The 25,784-nt window shown below is 37.4% G+C and overlaps 1 protein-coding gene across 8 annotated transcripts in view; it reads right to left on the bottom strand.

Annotated features, from left to right (window-relative positions):
- USH2A (usherin) overlaps positions 1-25,784 on the bottom strand; it is a 382,808-nt gene that overhangs the window by 99,770 nt on the left and 257,254 nt on the right. For all 8 annotated transcript variants that reach the window (XM_074537084.1, XM_074537083.1, XM_074537085.1 and 5 more), the window contains 7 exons: positions 20,061-20,395; positions 16,866-16,988; positions 14,139-14,302; positions 11,954-12,163; positions 10,392-10,594; positions 8,471-8,583; positions 2,002-2,200 (listed from right to left, as the gene is read on the bottom strand). In XM_074537084.1, coding sequence (XP_074393185.1) covers positions 2,002-2,200; positions 8,471-8,583; positions 10,392-10,594; positions 11,954-12,163; positions 14,139-14,302; positions 16,866-16,988; positions 20,061-20,395 — 1,347 coding nt within the window. The remainder of the gene's footprint in view (positions 1-2,001; positions 2,201-8,470; positions 8,584-10,391; positions 10,595-11,953; positions 12,164-14,138; positions 14,303-16,865; positions 16,989-20,060; positions 20,396-25,784) is intronic.

Below are 25,784 nucleotides of genomic sequence, written 5' to 3'. Positions count from 1 at the left end.
TATGTATGAGTGCTTCAGTTTTCCTGTGGACTTTCCAGTCATTTATTATATATCCATTGCTTAACAAACAGCACCCACTCCTAACCACAGTCTTGAAGAATACAGAAAGACCATTAGAACAATGTAATGCAAAATAATTTAGAAAAAATTAGAAAGCCAGGGAGCCATAAAAATAAATGAACACTTTCCAAGCTCAAAGTTACCATAAATGTATGAAGACTAAAAACAAAATGAAGAGGAAAACTTCTAAAACTAATTTAATACAAATTTAATTCATGCGCATGCCAAGATGTAGTAAAAGTCTACCATGCCAGAAACCTGAAATAAATAATTTTACCTTTTAGAAAAAAGGGCTGCCCATAATTCTCTTGCAAGATTTCAGAAATACTTATATTTAATATAGTAGTGCTTTCAAGGGAATTCAAAAGCTAAAGCCATGTTGGCTGGAATAATTTATATTTTGATTTGAACCCCTCCAATAACTCACTCCCTTAATTACTGTCTTGTCTGACAGGGAATCTTGTGAATACATACTGTTTGCTTTAGTCACAGAACACGTGATGATGTCTTTGACAAATAGAGACACTATTTCATGACATTAAATCTTACTTTCAAACTAAGAGCTTTCTACCTCATTTGTCAATAAAAACCATTACAGACTCTTGCTATGCTATTGATCCTACTCCTAAACAGGAACTCATATGAAGATTAACCTGAAAATAGCCATAATTTAAAAATGCCTCTGACAAATCACAACAGATCCCATTCAGAGTTGCTCATCATTGTCATGTAACAGTTACCCACTTGTAGCTGAATCTAAATAGATTTTGTCTACTGAAGAATCTGGCCATTAAACATTTAGCCAAGGAATAACTTAAGAGGGGGAAGAAAAAACCCAGAAAACCATGTTAATAACCACCATTTGCCATGCAAGATTTGAGGAATAATTCCTCACACAGAGAGAAACTTTACAGATTTGCTAGCATTTTTCAAATTCTGCGTACACCTAGATATTTCCTGTGGTCTTTCAGTGGCCAAGTGCAATGTCTTTATGCTAAAGTTGCCATATGAACTACCACTTATTCACAGGGGTTGCCCCGTCCCAGGTACAGAATCCAGCACTTTCCCTTGTTAAACTTCATAAGGTTGGTGGTTGCCCATCTCTCTTAATTTGTTGAGGTTTCTCTGCAGGGCTCTCTGCCTTTGAAAGAGTCAACAGCTCTTCCAAATTTGGTGCCAACTGGTCCATGTAAGATGCAAAAATACATACTGAGATCTATGTGCATCCACCATGTAATTTGTCACAATGGGACTGCGTTGGGGGACTCAAGAGGTGGCAGAGGTGGCATTTCTCAAACTTCATTATCCATGGCTTGTCTGATTTACTGGGGAACAACTATACAGCCTGAATTCTTGGGATGAACATCGCACTACACACATGAAGTAAAGCTTTCTGAAAGGAAGAAACTTCAGAAGTTTGATGTTGTGAAGTGAGGTGGTCCTTGTAGTGGTTAGGAAACTAAAGTCCCCATCCAGACATGCAACACATTTGAAGGGATTTTGAAACACAGGTTCTGGCTTAGCTTCCTGTGCAAGGAATTCAGTTTACATGTGTTAAAATGACTTCTACCCTCAACCACCATGTTATAAATGAAAACAATTTGGTGATTCACTTCAACACTGCACCACACCAAAGTGTTAACACATTCATAAATGCTTACCAATTCATTTCTCTTGAAAGAAAAATAAGGTCAACAAACAACGACTTAACAGAATCACTTGTCATCAGCTGACTCACACGCAGCTATCCTCGTAATAAGCTCAAATATCTATAGTTGATTTTAAAGAGCTTCAAGTTATCTATCAGAGTCTTGATTTTAAAGCATCAAAAGAAGCAAACCCTCCACTTCCTTTTCTCTGATAACTAGAGGTTTGGTGTACACACCTCTTCCTAAAAATATTGTTTTTCATTATATAAGTAACTTTAGAATAAAGAAGTACCTCCGACTCTGGATGATAACACACTTCTCCACAGATATTTTCATCCTTTTTACATTCTATTGAGATGCACATTCTACTGCTTTTGCTGCTCCTTGGAGTTTTCAATGAAGTACACTTCTGCCATGCTTTACGTAGAAGTTCATATCCCAGGATAATGCCATTTGGCTGTCCCGGTGATGCCCAGTTGATTTGAAGGGATCTGCAATAAGAAAATAAACATCTGTTCAACATTTGGATGTATTTATGCCTCTGTAACTATTTACATTAAATGATTAGCAGTTCCTTTTTACACTAGTTCACATCAAGTGAAACATTTTGAAGTTTCCAAAAGTGTTCTGAATAACAAATTCCACAGATTAAAGGTCTGAAAGTTTCTAAAAAGTGTCAATATCTGCTAATACTCCATAAAAACTAATCACACAGACAACCAAAGACCTTAAATGTTGCTGTTTAAATGACATCTCATTCCCACTTCTGGAAACTTATGTGTAGTAAACTATCTAGCATTTTACTCTTTTCATTTCATAATTCCTTTCCCTCTGTGCCTTTGCCAGTGCAGCTAACTCACACTCTGCTCAGCCATCACTTAGAACAGGCTTGTCTTAATCTTGCCTTTCCCTTGTTTAAAAAAAAAAATAAAAAGAAAAGGATATTGTTTTGAGATGTATTCTTCAGTGTAGAATTAAAACTTATTACAGCATTCAGTAAGAACTAGTTCCCTTCTGTACTTAAATCTTTTGACTGACATTAAATTAAAAGTAAGAAATGGATGTGTTTATCACGACTAAGACTCAAGACTTCTGACTGAGTGCAAAAGTATCACTGCAGCAGCCTGCAAAGACTGTCTGTAAAACAAAACCCTGTAGCTGATTCCAGGTTTGATATCAGACCATCATCAGTTATAGGAACAAAATCTCTTAAGGGCTATTAAATCATGCTCAGCTGTAGTACGACTCTCACTACTAAAAATGTGTAGATATTTCCTCAAGAAACTCACTTAGGATTATGATAAATTAAAAAAAAAAAAAGAAAAGGGACATTTGAAACAAAAATACAATTTTCCCACTGATATTTCAAATAAGCACTTAATTTCTTGTATAATCACTGTGGAGTCTTGCATAAGACACAAATTTCTTTCACTGGGACTCTTTGAGTAGGGAGAAGGAGATCCCAATGCTACATGTAGATCAATAGGAGGACTGACAACACGGCATAGTTAGGCTCCAAGTACCTCTTTTTAATCTCCATGTCCCAATTACACAGTCACTGCCAGAATGCCAGTGACATCAGAAATTAGCATTAATTTAAAGTGAAAATGCTACAGTGAAACAGCAGCTGCTGAGATAAACTTTGACATCTTAACAGAATAAAAATAAGTGAACTATTATTTCACTTGCTTGAGGTATAAACAGAGGAACACACACTGCAATAAGGCTTTGCAGACCAGGAATTAATGTCACCTATGAGGGAATAAATTCACAAGTGGCTTGTAGAGATGCCATTATCATTCCAAGGTCTTCATCTGAATCGTAGATTTAATTCCATATTCCATCCATTGCTATTTTGTATTCTCTACCTATTCTACCACGCACGCATGATCACATACACAAATGCACTCATCCACATTTAAATAGTGTTACACTTAAAAACAGAAAAGCAGGAAAATATAGTGTATAAACTTCAGGAAAAAATGGTAAAAAGAAAAGGAAAAGAAGGGCAGTACTTTAACCTTTATAAATGCCATTGTAACTCTCTCCTGGTCTTTGCACAGAATAGACCACAGGAGCAAAGAAAGCATTCCCAGTCTTAATTTTGAATGATTTGCTTTCTGCAAGTTTCATTCAGACCCTCATGAGCATATTTTCAGAGTATTGTGCCAGTTTTTTGCAGTTTTTCAAGTCATAATTGTCTCAAACATAATTTAAAATTAGGCCCAAGTATTAACACAATAAGTTAAACATTTTGCCTTTTCTGCAGAGCCCAGTATGTATTTCCTTCATTTAACAAGAAATCACTTTATTATTATTTGATAGCGACACAACTGGAGTGGACATAGCCTGAAATAAAGAAAAACTGCAGCTGAATAAGGAAATTGTGTGGAAGGGGAATTCACTGACCAGTGGCAATGAGGTAAAGCTCAGCATGACCTTCCAGAACAGGCTCATAGACAAGCAGACTCTCTCACAATTTTATGGGTGTTTCAGCTATGTCTACACCTTCCGATGCTTGCCACCCATGGCAAAGCGTGGCAATGCAGCAAGAGCAGGGCACAGCTCAGTTTAAAAAATAACAGCAGGGTTTTCATGGTACTGCAGAGGTTTTTTGACATCCCCCATCTGAAGGCTGAGCTGAAAATCTTCCTGAGCAGGTGCAGATTTAATGGGACACAATGGGCGCGTTAGTGCGCCAGCAGCTGTGTCGCGCGTGGTGCGTCTGACACAGCTGCAGGAACGCGGGCACAGAGCCTGCCTGGCCTCTCCTGCCACCCAGCCACTCCCTCTGGGGTACCCTGGGCTTGTGCCTACCCTGGGAAGCACCCACAGCCTGGCCTGCAGAAGCAGACTCACAAATTGCAGGCATAGACAAAAACGTGCAGCCCCCCCGAGGTGGGTATAGCCCCTCTCTGCCCAGAGAACACTCCAAGTTCTGCCATTTATGGGAGCTCCTATGCTGGATGAGTTCCACTGCTGCCACTGAGGGGAAAATACTGACACAGGCAAGACAGCCTGGCTAGGTTCACAGAAACAATCTGCTTCAGACTACAAGTCCACTAAAGCACTTTCAGGAGATAAAGAACAATTGCAAACTGATCCAGGAAAATGTATTTGCTTTTGTGAAGGAGAGCAAAGTAAATTTGACTCAAGAATGTAAAGATTGTAAAGACAATTGTTTTTGACATTTTCAGGTAGAATTTTTTTTAATCCATGAAAAATAACAGTATTTTAAATTTTGATAATGCTTCAGATATATTTCGATAAAACAGACTTTGGAAACAAACTTCTGGGGTTTCTCTACTTCCCCATCAGCTCCAAGTGCCCATAAGGCAGAAAAGGACTCCTGATTTTTGTTTTTACTCAATACAGTAGTAACGGTTTAACAGTGACGTTTTAAAATATATCAAAGCTTCACTTCAGAATCTTGATAATGAATATTCCATTAGTCTCATCACATGCAGGAGTTAAATTCAAAAAATCAAAGATTTAATGACTTTACATTTTAGGAACTGGAAGTAAAAAAAAAAAAAAATCACAAGATTCATCTGACAGTTTTAAGATAGGGGACACTGCTATTATTAACGACTAGTGGGTAAAATATTTTCCTCATCAGAAGATCACACACACTGAGCAACTGCTGCAGCACTATTGCACAGGAGTTAAGTAGCTGCTGCATGGTGGATGCAGGGCTGACAGAATTAGAGAAGGCAGTATGGCACAGTCCAGACACTCTGATAAATGGCATCATGCCTCTCCTGTTGCTACAAACTTCCTGGAAAAACCTTTCAGTGCTTTATGTTCCCCATGGCTAGAGTAGGGAGGGCAATCAGGTGTCTTCTGGCTCTCTGAACATCTTCCCTGTATGGAAAATCAGACTCCCTGGTCTTCAGTTCCAAATATTCCCTTGCTGAAATCTGCACTACATTTTCTCACCTTCCATTTGTCCAGCAATGACAAAGGCTTTTTAACATGGCACAGCAGTTTGACACTTTCATATCTGATTTCCTTTAGAACTCATGAGCAAATACCATAATCCCAAGAATTTGTTGCTATGTTTTATTCATTTTTTCCATTTATCCATTTTTGTTTTGTCCATTTTTTAAAAATCTTTTTCACTATTGTGTTCATTTGAAATAATTCCTCCTCCTCATTCACCCACAAACAGCAACAGCTACAGCAACCTTCTAAACTCCCATGACATTGAATACCAAGCCAAAGAATTCACCCAACTTTCCTCCCATGGCCTTATCCTTTTTGAGCTTTCCATCACACCCTGACCAGGGTTTCTGGTTCCCTCCAAGATACTTAAATGGCCCTCTCCTCAAAAATCTGCGAGGGATTTTCCCTAGATTGCGTAGATTAGGCCATGGTGTTTTCTGAGCCATCAACCTTTGAATTAGGCATGTAACAGAACTGCAGTATTATAAGGAAAAAGAGAAAGAAGAAGAGTGTTTTAAAGTGGAATGAACTACTTTCCAAAACACCATAAGAATTAAATCCACTACCCAAACTATCAGTCAGTATCCACATGCATTCAGTACTCAGAAAACTTTCTAAACTGTGCAATAAAATACAATACTTGTCTACAGAGACAAACCCTGAGGTCCTAATTAAAAACAAAACAAACCAAAAGTGTATCTCATTTCAGTGGCATTTGTTTCTACCTAAACATGGTCAATGCAACCTCTCCCCCCAAAAAACCTAAATGCAGGCAAGAAACACAGCAAAGCAGAACCTAACTTAGGACTCCAGGATTGGGTGTCACACTGTTTTCTATTTGAAGTTTGGCATTATAAAATAATTATATCAGGACTGCGACCTTTTGTGCCAAGTTTCAGCCTGAAGCTGAGTTATTAAGTGTAAGGGGTGGAAAAGTTAGGTATTTATAATGGCTCTGGTGGTATAACCTTCATTAGAACACTTTGGATGGAGCTGCTATCAGAAAGACTTCTAAGTTGGTGGTGAAATTATAATTTCTGTCATGTAACACCTTGAGGCAAATTTTAAAACAATTATTTGTGAATGCCACAAAGACATTATCCTACAGCATGCTCATCAATAATACAGCCCCCCAAACTGATTCAGAAGAGGGGAAAACGTCATGATTCCAATTAAAGACAATAAACTGCACAGGCTTTATTATATCTCAGATATCCCAGGAGTCTATACTCTATAAATGCCTTTTTTCCCTCTCTGATGACAGATATGTATTAAAATGTCCTCTTGTCCACATAAACTGGGGTTTTTTTGCCCAAGCTTTTTCTTTTACAGGGGATAAACAAGCAAAATTCATATTCAGCCCAGCACCTGCCAAGGCTGTCAGCTGTAGTGTTTGTCATATTTCAATCAAAGCTGAAGCCAGCCAGTCATTTTTATACTGCACAATCCCTACATACTCGAGGAGCAGAATTAATGAATTAGCTATTGATTAAATTCCACTCTAGCAAATCCACCGTGGCAAATAAATGAACTACCCGGGGCACATGTAGGCCACGGCCAGACATGTCCGGGCAATCGATCAGTAGTTAGTATTCTTTTGGGATATAAGAACAGCTGATGATAATATGACATGTAGGAAAAGGCAGTGTAGAAACAGAGTCTGTTTCTGGCTGAGCAGATTATAAAGTAGGAAGGCATTTTTGATCCTTTTGCATTCATGTGTTCTGACATATTTAGTCTATATATAATAGCAGAAACATGCATAAGTGTTTGCAGTACAGACAATACAGACAAAGGCATACATAAGTTAAAGCCAAGGGCAAAAGATGAGATCCTGAATTGGGTTCTTATCATCAAACAAGCTTTGACTGTATCTATATGTGTGACAGAAAAATAGCAAGCTTAATTTCACCCTTATACAGAAACAAATGCTCAATTCAAGCAAAACATACAAACAGCAAACAAGAAGCTGAAGTCCTTAAGAGACTGGAGTAGCAACTCCATTCTGTTGGCCATTTCTGAAGGCTCAGATGTTAGATACTAGTTTTTTTCAAAAGATTTGTTTTTCTTTTGATGAAAGAAACACTGCTAATGAGCATACTCCACCAGAAGAGGAAAATCACAGGAACAATAACACAAACACAGGAGGTTAACTGCTTTACTGTTGGGGTAATTTTGAAAAATGTGTTTGCAAGTTGAGTTTTATTTTGTCTTTGGAAGATATTAGCTCCCAAAGAATCACTGTTTAAGCTACTATTTGGCTGCTTCTAAGGACTGCAACTTTGATGCTCCCCTTACAATTGAGAAGTTTGCCCATGCCTGTGGGTGTAGTGGACAGGCAGTCTGCAAACAGTGGTTCAAGGAGACATAGATATGCATGCCTTTTCAGATAGCTTACTAATTCTTACTGCTGTGATAGGTGACTTTTTTTTACCCAGAATTATTCTAAGTTTCGATTATCAGCATCGCATTGCTCCCTGAACATTAATCTTCCTCTTCTTAACTGACAGCAGAATGTGATAATTTTCATTCCACTACACTTCTTCTCCTAACTATTCCACTAATGCCTTATTTATTATCACAGCACAGCGATACCCAAATGGGTATGTACAATCAACCAAGGGTGAGACTTCTTTGATTGATCTTTCAGTGAAAAAGCTCCAAGACCAAAGATAACGACCACTAAAAACCTTTTCAAAGCGCATACTGAATTTTTTCATGCACCTTATTCAGTTTTGAGAAGACAACTTTACATTCTGGTCCCCATTCTCACTAGAAATGTCCCTGATACATGAAAGCCACCTATAGCACAGTACCTTGAGCCAATTATGTGAATAATGGGTGCTGACAGCTGCTTTGGCTCATCTTCCACAGTGGTGATCTGGGTCCCATTGCTCCTCACGCAGGCATACACCGTGCAGGCTTCAATCTGGTGGAGAGGAACAGGATGTTCACACATTCAGCTGCAGAAATTTTTCAGCTCCACTACTTGTTTAGATTTTCTCTTCACCCAAGATATAATTCTTTTCTATTTAAGAGATTCCATACAGCCAGGAAAATACTGCAGCTTTGAGATAAGTATATCTGCCAAAGATTTCCTGCACTGTATCACATTTTCTCACACCGTTTTCAAAAGAAGGGTACATGCAGCCCTCTGGCACTAATTGCTGTTTGCTATTAAATTATCACCAAAAGAGTTGCAGTGAACTTGTTTGTCTGCATGTATATGTAGATCCCAGTATGCAATACTGAAAAAAATGTGCTTTTATTTGAGGCCTTGAGTAATCTTTCTAATCCTACTATATATTCTGACATAAAAATAAAAATAATTTTTCCTTAGTGTGTTCTATTCCTTCATGTCTATTTTGTAAACTAAAAGTAAGAAATGCAAATAGAAATTATGCAATTTTTTATGAAAACATGTCACAGAAATAAATTGATATTCCTTCAATTCTTGAGATTAAACTAAGAAAAGTGAAATAGGTAGTGAAGGATCATAACATTGTTTCTGTATTGTCAACAGGGAACTTACTTCAAATAAAAAAAGCATGAAAATGAAAAATAATGCAGTAAGATTACCAGTGAGATGCACATGCATCCAAGATAATATTGTTTGCAGGAAAAGAAGAAAAAGAATCAAAAGGAAAAAAAAAGTAAAGGCATCTTATTTTGGTTTTACCAATCACATTGATGCAGATATAAATACTAGCACAGCAGAAGAGAAGAATAATTAACATCTCAAGCAACAGAAGGTGGCCATGGTAAATTAATATAGAGGATCTATAAGTGAGGCAGTACACTGAATTTGCATTGTTATTGAGAAAAGACAAATGTGTTTCCAAGTGGCATTCAGAAAGTCATATGTGTATTCATGGATGGAGGTTTGCTGCTTCAGAGGGGCTGGAACATGGAAATCTGTTACTGTGTGCCTGTTACTGTGATGTTTATTTATGGCATGGAGTAACTGGCTGCAAATTCTCAGAATTAAGTACACATAGTACTATTAAGTTTATCTCATATATAATAATGTAAACCAAACCTTCATGAAATAGACAGGAATAGTTACAATTAAGTGTCAAAATCCATTTCTTGAAGAGATTAATGCAAAGTCAGGACAGAAAGATTTATTTTTGTATTATTTTTATTATTATGTTTCTGCCCACAGTATTTTGCCTTTCACTAGATATGTGACTAGTAAGGCAAAGAGAGAGAAAGGGAAAAGCAAAGAAAAAATGTTGCACATATTAGGACCATAAAAAGTACTGTGATGATTTCAGACATCAGCTCTGCTGCCTCCTCAAAACGATAAGGAAAAAAAATTGATAATGGGGTGTCAAATGCACCATCATTATTTCACTGTAAAGTTTTATCATGCATGCCTGATGTTTCTTAAACAACTGCAATTTTCTTTTAATGAGTAGGAGTAGAATCTTTGCCTCTTGGTAATATATGTTGGAGCTTTGCTAATGCTGAAGCACAGAGCGTTTAAGGGAAAGTAAATGGAGTTTTGACACTTTGAAAAAGGAGATAATGGAAATTTGTGATGAAAATTGTACACAAACCAAAATATGCTAAAAATAAATATATTCCTTGTATGGATATGCACACAAGCATCAGTGCAAACACATGTCCAAGAGTATAAAGAAATTTACGGAACAGTATTTTTCTTGGAAATCCAAGTAGAATTAAATAAGTAAAATTAAAGTATGTCACACAACCTAGAAAATATATTCTAACCTGAATATCATACACGGTGAAGGGAGACAAATCTGCCAAAAGAAAGGATCCTGGCTCGCTCATTCCAGTCTTGTACTGCTGGTTATTTACATAGACAGAGTAGCCTGTGACAACACCGTTCGGGTTTGAAGGCGATGTCCAGATGACACGTACAGCTGTACTGTTGATGATGACAACCTCTGGAGGGAACATGCCCTCAGGCTCTAGAAATAAAGGAAGAAACTGAATAAACTCCAGCTGTCTCTGCAAAAGCACTTGTTTAACCAAATGCAGATTAGTATTTAGGTTTAGCAAAGGGTTCACTGCTTATCTGCTTTCCTCTGATGAAGTTATCACAGTCTGTAGTCTTCTGTAAATTGGCTTATTATACTCTCAGTTAGAAATCATGAGAGCTGATGGTAAAATGCTTTATACCAGCAGCACAGTGTCAATCATCAGTAGTATGTGGCCAGTGAGATATGGTGATAAATTACTCACACATCTGCACTGTCAACATGCAAATATTATTTTTATGTCTCCCCAGTCTTAATTCTTCAAAAAAGAAGAAAAAAAAAGAAGAATAGAGCATTTTGCTTTTAAAGCAAAACCTGAGACCAAAATACCTTATGTCTGATGGGACGTAACAATATCAGCCTTATAGATGAAGCAATATGCAATATTTCCATTATGTAAATGGTTTCAAATGTTGATTACTCTAGGTAATGATGAAGTCTAACACTTATTAAAAAAAAAAAAAAGAAAAAAACCAACACCTTCCTTAGCGTTAAATTACATAATTATCTAAGCATGTCAGAAATAACTATGCAAAGGCCTATTTTTATCATAAGAAACAATCTTTACCAGTTGAAAAATTGCCCTTACCATCAATTCTATTTTATAAACAAAAGGTGCTGACCTTTGGCATGAGAAAGGAAATGGAATCCTCCCTTAAAGTGCTTTGCTAATGACCTGGAACACTTGCTTCTGAGGTAATGATATTATAATGTTTATAATGAGACTTTATAAAGCAAAAAGATTAGAAAGACCATTCCAAACACATTTCAGATGCACAATTTTTTTTTATTATTATTTTATGCTCAACCTCCACCCCCAGCTCTGCACTTGCCCACTGACATAGAAATGACTCATAAAGAATTTTCTTAGAGGCTGAACTTGCACCCAGAGTTTCTAGTGACTCAGGAAAGGCCTTATGTACATCTGTCATGTCAAAAGCACGTCGCTTCACAGAGCAAGTCTTTTAAAAAACCCTTTAATTGTTTCTAAATTCCACCATTTATTGATATAAACTCAGTTCCAAACTTAGTGCACACAGACAGGAATATGCAGGAGAAGATGAGAACAAACTGGGTTAATATCTGCTGTTAGAGCTTTTGCTTCTGTCTCAGTGGAGCTGTTTATTGATCTACCACATGATGACAACCAGCACTTAAGCATTTTAACGTTTTAGACCTTTTTCCTTTTATACCGGAAATTTTATAATGGAAGGATGACTGATCTCAACCCTAACAAAAATCAATTTCATTCTCAGATTTTAAGTCAAGCTGCATTCACTGCTAACCAACCTCCATCTGAGGTAGTCACATGCACAACTTCACTGTTGATGCTGTGGGCTCCATTGAAAACTTGAGAAAATATCTGATACTCTGTGTTGGGCTGCAAATCATCTATGACTACAGAGTTCACATCAGCCTGGACCCTCAGAGATCTTCTCTCATCAGTGGAATTCAAGAAGAGGGTGTAGTAAACAACATCTCCTTGTAAATCCTGCAGTGCTAGGAAAAGAAAGGAAAAACATCGGGACATCAACTGGAACATTTTCAGTCAGCAAGTTTGTTATCAACAAAATTCATTGTGAAGAATAAACCAATTTTTATGCAGAACCTCTTATTTATAAAAAAGGAAATATTGCATCAAGTGTCTCCAATCTCACCCATTTAAAGAGTGACACAGACTGCTCTCCCTAATTTCTCAAAATCATTAATGGTTCATCATCCTATCCAACACTGGAGAAAGCTTTCTTTCTCTAGACATCCCCATGTAGTCAATGGAATAAAAAAATTAATAGGCAAAACCCGCTGCAAGGAGTGGGGTGCAGGCCTTTTTGCTCCTTCCTTCAAACTACACTTCCCAGAGCCCACTCCAGTCCTGTGTTATTCCGCTAGCCATGGATAAAGGACCTGTGCCTATGCCATAAATTGCACTGACATTCGGCTTTACCCAGATGGCATTTTGGCCATTCACAGTACAGTGAGAAGCTATGTGTTATTGTTTCAGAACAAGCATGAGCACATAATCTATATTTAAAGCTGTAATACACTCTGAAGCATTAAAAACACAGGGCAAAACCCCCAGATCCTCACATTTCTTTGTAAAATATATTTTACCCAGCACTAACTTCCCCAGAGAAAGACAGAAAAAAACAGCATAATTTTCAGGCTACACAGGGAATGATATTCACTGGTCTGAGCTGATGGATAAGAATAGATTCCAGGCAAGTCTTCTCCATTTTAGTGACTCAGATGTCATCTGTTATCTTATCTGTCCTTTGTCAAACAGTTTAAGCTCAGGTCTGACTAAATGCAGCTTCTTTTCCACTAGGCATCGAGATGAAAAGTATAATTACAATGAAAACTGTAAGCACTAACACAAAAATCTTGAAATGACACACCATGCAACTGAATAGGACTCAGCTCACTGAGGCAGAGCACTGATAAAAGCCAAAAGCATTTTTTCAGACTTAATAATATATGGGTTTGTCATCGAAACTGTTAATCAAGAATGATACACTATTTTAAGTGGTACTGATACAAGGCCTAAATCCTTAGAAGTCAGAAACTTTCAGTAGGGAAAGACAGCAAGGCAACTTATGTTGATGGCTCCCAAGCTCCCAAAGAAAACACAAAAGTAATTTAAAAACTAGTTTTATAAAAAAGGAATGAAACACTGACAAACAAAATAGTTAATGTGCTTATTTGCAACATAAGAAGTAATAAAATATGATAAAGTTTTCAAATAATGAATGGCCTTGTCTTGGTGTTGAACTTCTACATTCACAAACATATATGGAGGAAATTTCTAAGATATGAATGAAAATAAAACCAGATTCCATTACCTACATCTAGAAGGTCAGGGGTTTAGATTACCAATGTAATGAAACTTCAGTGAGCTGCTTCAGATCTATTACATTTGTCAGTTTTTATAAGCATGCTCACTTCAGGCATGCAATTATAAAATAAAGAGACTACATTTGTCGCAATTCAGCACCCAGTCCTTACAATATCATTTGCATTTAAGTCATGAAGAAATTCCCCTCTGCTGTATTAACAAACCAACTAGAGAAATAGGCTAAATTCATTTTAAGGAGCAGAGCATAAAGAAAGAGAAAGGGGATCTTCTCATCATGAAGGAATGTAGACGTAAATTTTTATACAAAGGGATTAAATAGGCCACAAAGACAACAGGATTTTGTGTAGTACTGCTTTAGACATGTCTCACGAGTCTGCATTAACTATTTCTTTATTTTCACTATTCTCACTCTGCAGAAAGAGCATCTAATAAATACAAACATGACTGAGAAAGAGCACAATGTGCACATTTTTTTTCCTGTTTCTTTCCTCTCCTTTCAAGGACATTTAGGTATATTATAAATCAAGGCAAGGACTGTGTTTCCTCTGAGAGCAAGGCAGGCCATGGTAAGTGATGGCAGGTTAACATCTAGTTACTGGAATAAATACTAAGCACACTTACTTGGTTTTGACCATTCCACTTCCACGGCAGTGTGATTAACAGCACGTGCAACGAGGACACTTCCCTTCTCTGGTAATCCTGCTAATGTAGTAGCTATCACTTCTTCACTTGATGTATATCCTACCTCGTTGTGCACTATGAGCTTGTACTCATATGTTGTGTACCTAAGACATTTTAAAAATAATTAAATGGAATGAAAAATGCAGACATAGAAAATAATTGCTGTAAACCTTCTGCCTGTGCCAAAGTTTTGCTGTTTCTTCTCCGCCTGCACAAAAATTCATCTGTATGGGATGCACCAATGAAGACTTCATAAGAGGCATGTATTTTGTGGAAATTATTCAGCATGATTAACATGGTAACAAAAATAAAACACAGTATTTCACTTCTTCATAGTTTTAGCTTCTGAGGTGTTGAGAGATTATAGCTCAATTCAATATGTAATTACAGCAGTGGCAACCTGCCAAAATTTGGATCAGAATTTAATCAAATGAGGCTTTTTTCCTCTTTTGGGAAACCCACTGATTTTAACTTGCATAGTCTCATTTGTAAAAGGGATTCACCACAGAGTCAGAACTCTTCCGCTACAAAAACATCCCAAAAAAGGCACCTAGGAGTTTAAACTCATTTAATAAAGTAATTTTCCTCAGAACTGTGCATATTCCAATCACACAGATATATTAAAAATTACATGTGTATTTGGTAAACCAAGTAAACCAAGTAACTCTCACATCATCATTTCTTCCCTATAGCAAAAGTCATGCTAATGTACTTTAAGTGGGATTTCATTATCTGAAATTTAATTTCCTCATAAAAAGCCTCCCACAAAACTGCACAAAGACAGAAACTCAGGATCATCTTGCTCAAGTTTTCACTGAAGCTGCAGAGGGATAAATCTCTATAGATACAATAAAGAAGCATGCAATAAATGCCTAATATTTAGAGATATTAGTACAAAAATTACTCACTCACACTGTATATTTACTTTACTTTTTGTATTTATTTTAGATGCTTTATTATAACACCCTGATTTTTAAAAGAGCTAAGCTTTAGCAGTCCCACTGAGAAGAAAGCAACTTAATGGGAACTCACTCGCTCCAAGTCTAACTCTAAGCATTGACAAAAGGGGAAAATATTCAAAACACATCTTATTTCTCTCTCTGCTTCTTCTGTCACTTACACACATTTAATTTTTTCTTGGACATTGTAGCACACATATAATAAAAGAAAAAAGAAAGTACTCTATTCTTGGAATTTACTGATGAGAATTTGTGATTCATTTTTTTGATCCATATTTTCAACAATGAAAATCAAATGAGTCTGTTGTAGCCTGTTAGAAATGAAGAAACCATCTGACAATATCAGTAATTCTGAAACATGCTTTAAGTATCACAAATTAAAATAAATGCTGATGTATTAATTTTCTTTTGGGAAAATAAAGGCTTGAGTGTTTGAGCATCTTCTCTCTATCCACAAACTCCTGAGCTGTTAACTGCAAAAACACAGCTGCAAGTTGCAGAACCTTCCCCAGGAGAAGTGTTCAGGTGTGTCCAAGGGTTAGGCACACGTTTTTTGTCACAGCTGATTCAACCCAAAATGTCATGGCGCCTAACAATTGGTCACTGAGGCTCTGTCTGAAGGTATTGCCACCTCTGAATTGCTGCCATAACTGATACATAGACAAAAATATGCTGCTGCACTAAAATGTGCAAAGCTAAAACCAAGGACAACTCTATGCAGACTTCCAAGCATGGCTGAGAGAAAGAAATGGACACTTGGGCAGGAGTGGTACAAGAACAGCTCCACGAGCAGTTATTGCAACAGATGGAAAAGAGCAGTGACTTTCAGCAAGCAGGCAGAAGCAAGCCAGAGACAGCAGCCCTCAGTTTGCTTCAGTGTGTCTCTGAACAGGAGCAGAGGTCACGTTCTCCTGTTTCCCATTGTGCTCAGGAGGGATGCTCACTCAATTTTTACAGAAGAAGAAGGAAAGAACAGATATTTGAGGGTCAGTGATTGACACAGAGTTTTCATAAAGCACACCAGCACACAGAACACACACACCCTGAAACCATCCAAGAGGGTTTTCCTGAGACTTTACTTAGAAAAACCCAATGCAGAATCCATGTTGAATCTTCCATTACAATTTCTTAATTTCTGTGTTTTGTCTTAAGGAGCAATAGCCTTGACTTCAAGATGTAGAAATTAAGGTCAATCAAGAGTAAATGTCTTGCTCTACCCCACTCAGCAGGTCTGTTACATACTGAGAAAAAGAGCACACACTCTATTTCCCCTTTCTAAATACCCTGCATTTAATGGTGATGAAGCTAACACAACAAAATCAGGTGAAAAAACATTGCTGAAAACAATTTTCAGGTGTTTCCTTCAAACATGCATTCTGCCTGTGCTATAATTTAAATAACACACAAATCTACAGCATCTGTACACATAAATATAAATGGTTTGATTGCACGAGCATATCAATGCTAAAATTTCATGTGACTTTTATTTTCATTTGGTTTTAAAAGCAAAACAATGCATGAGTCAAGAATGACACACTAATAATAAATCCCTGCATATTAGAATGATTAACACCACAGATGATGACAAAAAATATTTCATTACATAATTAATATGTTCACTACATAAAGACACAAGAAATACTTTGAACTATTAAACATACACTATACAAAAAGCCAGCATTTGTTTTTATAGTTTTTGTAATCTCACCTGCTAAGACCCTTATCTTCATAAAACCACTGAGTTCCTGAGTAAATATTGTGCCACAGATTTAAATCTTCAGGGGGATTTGATGCAAGTGGTTGCTGGATTTTACGTCTCAGGAGCTCATATCTAACACAAAAGACAAGCAGAACACCAGGATTATCTCAACTAATGTTATTACACAAAAAAAAAAAAAAATAACCCAACCAGGTTTTTTTTAAAGCCACACATTATTTTGTTTTTACAGCTGTAAACTTCCTGAGATAAACATTCTTTTTAATGTTTTGTGCTTTAAAATATTCAATTACTAAAAAAAAACCAAAAAACCAATTTGAAAATAGAAAATCAAGCATTTCAACTTGAAAAAAACACAACTAGTTTATTCAAAGATTTATGGGTTTTAAACTTTCTGAAAATGTTATCAAGAGCAAGTTCAAATAGCCCATAACAGTGTCTTATGCAGACTTGTATGATAAGAACAGGTTGCTCCAAAACATTAAATGATTATGCCTCTTTCTTGCAAATGTACTGACACAAAGAGCACTGCCATTGTTATTTTACTATTAGTAATAGCTTAAGTGTGCCTTTGTACTTAATGTGTTTGCAAATAACCACAGTGTAAATTACAGGAGAAAACAGGCACAGAATGAGTTAACTGTTCTAGCCATCTGTACACCTTAGCAAGGCACCTTTGTGTTTGGGTAGAAATTCATGATGTGAGCTTGAAAGACCAAATTATTTCATCCTGGTTTTAATTGGTATCTGAAGCAGTATTCCTGTCTCTGTTCCAAACAGCAGGTCAGCCAAAGCCCATCTTTCATCAGGTCAGCCATGAGACTGCCTGATTTGGAAAACATGCTTTCCACCCAGGCTGCATCACACACCCTCCATCATCTTTTATACAAAACCTTTATGGAATTTAACAAAAATTAGATCACTTAGTGTCACAAACTAAAGGGGATAATATTATAGTTTGCATTTCCTAATCATTCTAGGGATTACAAAGGAAACTACACTCTAAAGGAAACAAAATTAGATATATTTGTTCAAAATCTTTAGGATTATTACTCTTTATTACATTCCACAGGACTGTTTAATTTATTCTTTCAATAATTGTTTCAGTTTGATACCCCAGCAAATTAGGGTCATATGCATACATATTCCCTTAAATAAATAACTTGATTCTCTTATGTGCTGAGCTGCTCTACTTCATCTTGTCCCTGCCTCTTATTCTGGAATGGCACTTACTGCTAAATTCTAGACAGAAGTAGGTTGGCCCTTAGGCAAATTTTAAATACTCTCATTTTAAATGCACATTTGTGAAAATGTTTCCATGTTTAATTGTTCTGCAGAATACCTTGGCGTGGGTCACCTCTCAGTTGTAATTATCATGCTGACCAATGGCTTTGTGCGTAATTTGACACTTCTTTAAGTTAAGATCATCTCCAGTCTGATAAGGACATGTTAGACAATACCATCCCAGATTTAACAGGTACTGCATAGAGTGATTTAATGTTGCTTCAAAACCAGAAATCAACTGAGATGCTCTTATGAGAGATCTGACACTTCCTGTGCTCCATAGCAGCTAGGGAGTACATGCATGACTTCCAACAACTTTTGCCCTCAAGTTTAGGGAATAATCCCCAACAGGTACAAGCAAGCATTGTGCCACTTAGTGATGCCAAACTGAATTACTGCAGAAATTCAGATTATAACTTCAGAAATTAAATAGCAAAAACTAATTAAACTCCAACTCTGTCAAAAAAAATCAGATGACTTTATAACAAGAACAGCTCTCACATGAGTGGTTCATCAGTGTCAACCCAAAGACAGATCATTACAGCTTTGTAGGAAACCATCCTGGCATATTCTGTCCAATATATTTCATAGACGAGTCTTGAAAAACATCAAATCTTTTTGAACACTGAGTGGCGATCATGTGTAAATCACCCCCACTGGCAGCTGCTGCTGCTGCTCTGCTTGCTGCAGACTTCTTGTTCCATCATGCTGTACAGAGCAGCTGCTTCAGTGGTTGTTCTTGTTGAGGGCAGCATGGCACACCATGAAAGAAATGAAATCTGCAGATGTAGGTCGTGCTGAATTACTTCAATAATCTATGGTAAAATGGTCATGTTGTTAACCCCAGAATAACAGACACTGCTTTTCTGAAACTTCAGATTTTACTGTAGAGCAATAATCCTTTCATTCAGTTGTAGTGTGCCCTAATTAAGCCTGAAGAAAAAGTCAAGCTACTGTGCTGTAATAACATCCGCAATTGAAATGGCATTACATGATAATTATTGAACCCATCAGTGCACCTAGAAGAGAGCTACTAACCAGAACATATGGACTACAGAGCTGTAATTCCATGCACAATGTTTCACGATACGTTAAAGCACTAGAATGAAAGATTTGACATTTTTTACTGAGTATATATAAAAATATATTTGTCTTTATAAACCTTTATGCACTCAAATGCATATTTCTTTAATGTATATCTACACACACACACACTCGGTATTCAACATTCAAGTCAAGATTCCCATCCCATCATTCCAGACAAATCTCAGAGGAGATTCCTTTCTTTGGGTCTTGTGGTGAAACTCAGTCTGCTGTACCAAGCAGACTTCCTTGCTGTACTTCCTTGCATTTCCCTTTGCTGCTGTACTTTCTTGCATTTCCCTTTTTGGCTATGCCCTCACACTTCTAGCCCTTCAGCTTCCATTTTTCTTATGCACTGTCTTATTTAAAATTTATTCATCAGTTAATTTTTGAAGATTATTTCATGTCATCATCCTTCCAAATGGTCACTTTCTCTTCATGTGGAATAACCCAGAGTATTGAGAATATTGGATGTGTTAATTAGTCATGTTTACAAAAACCTCTTCTTGTCATTTTATTGGTGGAAGTTGTTGCCTGAACTCATCACCAAAAAGTGGCCAAATGCTGCAGCACAAACCACTTATGACTTTGCAAATATCCTGCACTTGCTCCTTCTGCTTTTTCAGACAGCACTGATCTGAGACCCAGAGCCTGCCAGCACAGAAATTGCCCTGAATAACCCTGACTCTTCTCTGAGCCCTAAAGCGGAATTTCAAGAAATCCAAAATTAAGAGATCTCATGATGAAGTCTGCATCACAGAATTTTCTGAGTCAGATTTAGGTGAGGAGAAGCAAACTGCTGTCTCAGTCTCAGCTTACCTCAGATGGGGACCATTGGGCCTTAGCGGTGGCTGCCAAGAGACGGCAATGAAGGATTCGCTGATGGGAGTCACAGACAAAGGGCTGACACTCTGAGGAATTGTCGGGGGTGTGGTGACTCTTGTGGGCAGACTCTCGGTGCAGCCCCCCAGGAAGCCATCCCCTGCAGTGCAGGCTATCACCGTGACCGAGTAGTTGGTGTAGGGGACCAGGTTGGTGACCAAGTGGCTCAGCCGCGACGAAGGGTTCCCCGCGATGACGATGCGCGGGTCAGGCATCCGGATCTCGTAGTTGAGGATCTCTCCGTTCGGAATCAGAGGAGGCTTCCAGGAAACCTGGAAAAGGAGGGGAAAAAACCCCTAAAATAACAGATTTCTTACAGTCACATTGCAGAAGTACAGGCACAGCATGCTACAGATGGGGACAAGCGGGATCTGAAGATGTTCTTTTCAATCAAAACAGACTTTTATTTTTAAAGGGAAATCAATTAGAAATCTAATCTTTAATTTTAGTGAGGTACACAGTACAGTTGTAACCATCAAAAAAATCTATTGTTTTGCTTTACAATAAAATGTGAACACTCCACATCACTCAGAATTCCATGAGATGTTCAGATGCATTAGCAGAAGTAGTATACTTATCATAAGTATCACTGTCACTTATTTTCTTAGGGTGCATTACCTGGCATGCTTGACCAGCAGTGGCAGAGTAAAAACAAATTTTACTTTGTGTTTCCACAATTTTCAAAAAGATGTAATTGCATTAACTCCTATAAGAAAACAAATGTTTCTGCACTCTTCATATAATGAAATAGGCAGGTTTTCCTTTTTTTTTTTTAATTAACTTATTACACTGTAATTTGTAAGTATCAGACAAAGAACAGGGACAATATTCCATTTTAAAAGCTATAAAATTATACTAATAAAATTTGATTGCAAAAAGATTGGAAGTTACATACAGAATTCATGTTTTTTATTGATTAATATACACATATGCCTATATATATATATACACATACTGCTACTCTTATTGAGGTTTTGTTCCTACTGAACTGAGGTTTGGTGAGATTTTTTAAGTTTTGAGGATTTTTTTGAGGCAGGGGGTAGATAACACATATATATATATTTATTCTTACCAGCTCCACTGAAAAATCACACATGAACAATTGCACTATAAAGTGCATGAATGTTCTAAATTATTTTTTAAGGCTTTTTGCCATGATACCACAATAGAGGGGCCTTCAGACCGGCACAACAAGGCCGTGTAACCTAACATGTATTAGGAATCTCAAAGTTTCATAAAGGTAGTGTAAAAGCATCTATCAATACTCATTTCCCTAGAAATCCCAGTGCAGGAAGCACACGAGCTTTGCTTTGCTCTGGGACTGTTTTCCTTGCCATTTACCCACTCATCTATAACAACTGCTGTCTCTTTTCCTCCCAGGCATGAGATAATTAGGAATGAATACAACATAGAAAAGAACACAGAAATGGAAAAAATCTAGATATGCCTAAAACCTGGGTATATATCTAAAACCTAGGTAAAATAAAGAAAATACTGAAGTTTTAAATAATAATACCACAATACTTTAATTTCAGTTAATTTGAACTTTTTCCTTAATTCTCTTAGTCTTCAAAACAACCATCTTTAAAAATGTATATGCACAATTACACAGGGCCATGGAAACAGAGAAGCTTGATTTATAAAATGATTTTTTAAAAAATGGGATTACAAAATGTTATATTTTAGGTACAGAAGGACCTCTTAGGCCATCAGACTTGTAAGAAAGCTGGCAGCAAAGTGCTGGAGAAAGCTGAAGGATTTTGATAACAGATTCTGGAATACTATTAAACAGAGAATTAGAAACAGGGTGATCTTGAGTAAAGACAGCAAAACCAAGATTATTGGTGGCCACATAGGAAAAGCTTAGCTCTGGCTAATTATCAAATGCTGTATTCAGATTTCTGTTGCTTCTGGCCCCAAATCATGTTCGAACAAATAAAGAAAATACCACTGATAAAGCAGTGCAAAATTTCACACAAGGTAGGAATTGACTCTGCACCATTCTCACAGACATTGAGCAGAACTCTCTTTTTGAAGTGTTTCATGTGATCTAGTGTTAAGCTTAGTAAAAAGAAGAATGGATAATTAGCACAGACAACAGAAAAAGTTTTCAAGTAGAAGTACATGCTGGTTTTGGTTGGGAAGAGTTAACTCATGGTAGAATGGGTTTAGAATGGGGCTGTTACCGATTTGTGCTGAAAACAGTATTGGTAAAACAGGAATATTTTTGTTTTTGCTGAGCAGCATTTACAAAGGGTCAAGGCCTTTCAGCCTCTCATCCCACAATAGTTGGGATGAGAGCCCTCTCCTCCCACAATAACTGGGTAATGGAGCAAGAGGCAAGGGACACAAGTCAAAACAAAGGAAGTAAATGCAAAGAAAAATAAGTGATACACAGTCAGAAACTTTCATGTCCAAACCTAAAATTTACTCTACTACAACTTGTGCAAGATTCACCATACCATGTAACCCCTTCACATAAAGGACCAGATTAAAGACAGGGGAAGAAGTTGCTCCATAACCTCCACTCCTGACTGTCACCCACTGCGTGCACTAGCTGGTAACACCTTCAAAAACTCCCAGGTGCTACTTCACAGTATTTGTTGTGCTCTACCAGGTACAGCAGCTCATACTGTAAGTAACAGATATGCTTTGAGGTACTTACAGTGGGAAATTTCTTTAAATTTTAATTTTTTTTTTTCCCCAGAAAGAAATAAAAACCATTCTGAACAAAGAGTATATTCAGCCAGCAGCACACATGATGCAATTTATTTTTCTCTGGGTATGGATATCTCACACAAAGATATGAAGATCTGTTGTTGCTCTGGTTAATATTTTTTTTAACTAAGTAGTGGGATGACCAAGGATAGTCCCTAACCCTTCTGTGTCGCTTGAGCTGCTTAGAATTACCTGTGTCACCTGGGAATGTCAGGACATGCAATCCTGCACAAACATCTCTTGTCAAGAGGCAAGGGACTGCTTGACCCATAAATGAAGATGATGGAGCCAGCCTGGTTAACACACACGTGGCACTACTGGACCTCTTCTCCTCTTGGATGTGCCAAGGTTTGAGGTAAGAGCTTGGCAATGCATGAAAGCAGGAAAGCTCACTAGACAGGCTGTGTTGGAAGCAGTAACAGTTTGTTCATTGATTTGAAGCTCAGCACTGAGACCATGAAAGAGGATGCCCATGAGGAAGAGAGAATAAGGTAACTACTGGGAGAGATTAACTGATTCAATGTAATGACTCTGGAAGCTTTCATTTAAAGATCAAAGGACCTTATTTTCTCCACCACAAAATTTAAAGAGACAGAAATTAGCCATTTTCCCCCCATTAAACAGTTATAACCTTGGAAATTTTTTCCTTTTTTGACAGCAGTTGGAACCCTGCAACTTAATTCTGAGCTATCTGAGGAGAGGCATTGGCACATGTAAGCTATTTTACTGTTCAGGCCTGGCTACAACAGTTTGCTTTTAAATCAGTGTGTTTGGCTTCATTTTATTCTCATTTCTCCTAGATACTGCCTGTAACCTCTACAAACAGAATGTAATAAATACACTACTGAGAGCTTTTCACTGTTGGTCTCAAAGCACATTGTAAGTCTCAAATCGCAAATATTATTATTCCAGTCTTAGAGATAGAAAGACTTAATCCCAGACTAAATCATGTATCAGAAAGAAGTAAAACTCCAAACAAAGACCTGTTACCCTAATTCTGCATTCCAGCCACTGGACTAGTCCTCTGACAATCTCCCAGCTCCCCTAGAATAGTTGGGAGAAGAATTTCTTCCAAAATGCTTATCTGTCTTAACAGAAATTACCGTGGCTTCAATCAAGGGCCAGAATCATACTGGAAATGTAAATTCTGAGAAAGGTCACTGATAATTCTGCTCATAAACTTTGCAAATGAGTTACACCCAGCTGCAGCAAGGAGAAGAACAGCATGACCAAGATTGCAGTAACAGACTGCTACTACAAAAACTCCTAGGACTTTGCTTGAGTAGTGGGAAAAACAAAAGAACATTTATGATCCTAAACACCAACACCTAGAGAGTTTCAACTTTATCAAAGGCAGAGGCATGATGCTGATGAAACCCCACTGTATCATCCATACCAAATGAGCAAGCTGTGCAAGAAATCACAGTCCTAACATGTGGAAAACCTCTAGTGTGCAAGTTAAAGTTGTTCCTATGGGTGTTGGAATATCCTAAGTCACTCAAGCAGCACTTATGTGTCAAACGAACCAAGGTCTCCCTGACCTTAGCAGCATTACAAGGCAATCTGCACACAGGGATTGATTGCTCCTAAACAACCTCCCTGATGCACCAGGCATACCTGAACACAACTGGAAGGGTGGGGAACAAAGTCCAAGCCTTTTCTTTCCCTTTCCCAGCATGAAGCTGTTAACTGGGCATGCTACTATTCCTTTCAGCAAGCACATCTTAGGAATGAGGGCTGTTTCTACTCTCAAAATTATATTCTGGAGTAACTGCAGACTGAAGTGTTTGGAGAATGAAATAGTACAAGGGAGTTTTAACTGGGAACAGAGGAATGGTCTTCACAGCCTCATTCTCTGCCACACAGTGACCTGCAGAGGAGGAACACTGAAGGACCACCTCAGTGTTAGCACTGACTTCAGTGACCTTGGAGTAATTAGCATTGCATCCAACATTCTGTAATCAGAATCAACTCTCAGGACAGCAAACATTAATGTGTGAGACAAAAAACACTAGCTCCAGAACATGTGCCTGTAACTAATTCTGTGGGAAATGGAAAGTGGATAAAGAAAATACCTTCTTTGTCATGCATGATACTCAAACTGTAACTACAGGGTATGTTGCTTTAAATGTGTCAGTGATATCTGTTTCTTGCAGCTGAAATCTTTCTCCTGTGCATTTTAATCCTAGCCTATTTGCAGAACAGGCATTTAGCAGTCCACTATCCAGCTTCTGGGCTAATGAAGAACAGAAGACAACCATAAAAATAGAGAATCGTTTGTTTGTGTTTGGTTACTTGCATATCCAATTTAGTAATGAAATTTGAGAAATATCTACCAGAAAAGTTTATCACTGTTGCAATAAATGATAATCTACTGTACTGAAAGATTACAGATGGCAACTCTTGAAGATACTGTGACAGCAGACTAATGATGTTCAATCTGGAGGGTGGAACAGAAGCTTTCTCTGCTTCAAGTTCTTCTATACAAAGAACAGAATGGCAGGTGAACAGCAAAGTAAGACATTCATCTCTCTGGGTAAGAACAAACATGAATGACAACTGAATTAAAAAGCCTAAAACCCTTCCTCAGTCAGAGAACTCATGAGGAAATACTTCAGAAAAATAATCAATCTATGGAAATTCAATGACATTACCAAATCAATATGCAAAACAAACAATAAAAAAAGAAATCAGAATAGCAATTAGGTGCCACAGAATCACCACAGCCCTTCATTCCTCACAGGCAACATATGTAACATATATAACATATATAAGAGAGAAGTAATAATAATTTTGTATTTTTCTCATTTTCTATCTAATCAACTTCCAGGAAGTTTCTTTAAATGATGTTATAATGAAGGAACAGCACAGCACCAGAACTATATGTCAATGAGGTATTTATTCCATCCAACCAGGAGGAGATCATTCTCTCATAAACTCTTT

This window comes from Zonotrichia albicollis, chromosome 3 (genome assembly GCF_047830755.1).
Source record: "Zonotrichia albicollis isolate bZonAlb1 chromosome 3, bZonAlb1.hap1, whole genome shotgun sequence".
Taxonomy (NCBI): Eukaryota; Metazoa; Chordata; class Aves; order Passeriformes; family Passerellidae; genus Zonotrichia; species Zonotrichia albicollis.
The sequence above is the reverse complement of the archived record's forward strand: the minus strand, read 5'-3'. Positions and strand labels throughout refer to the sequence as shown.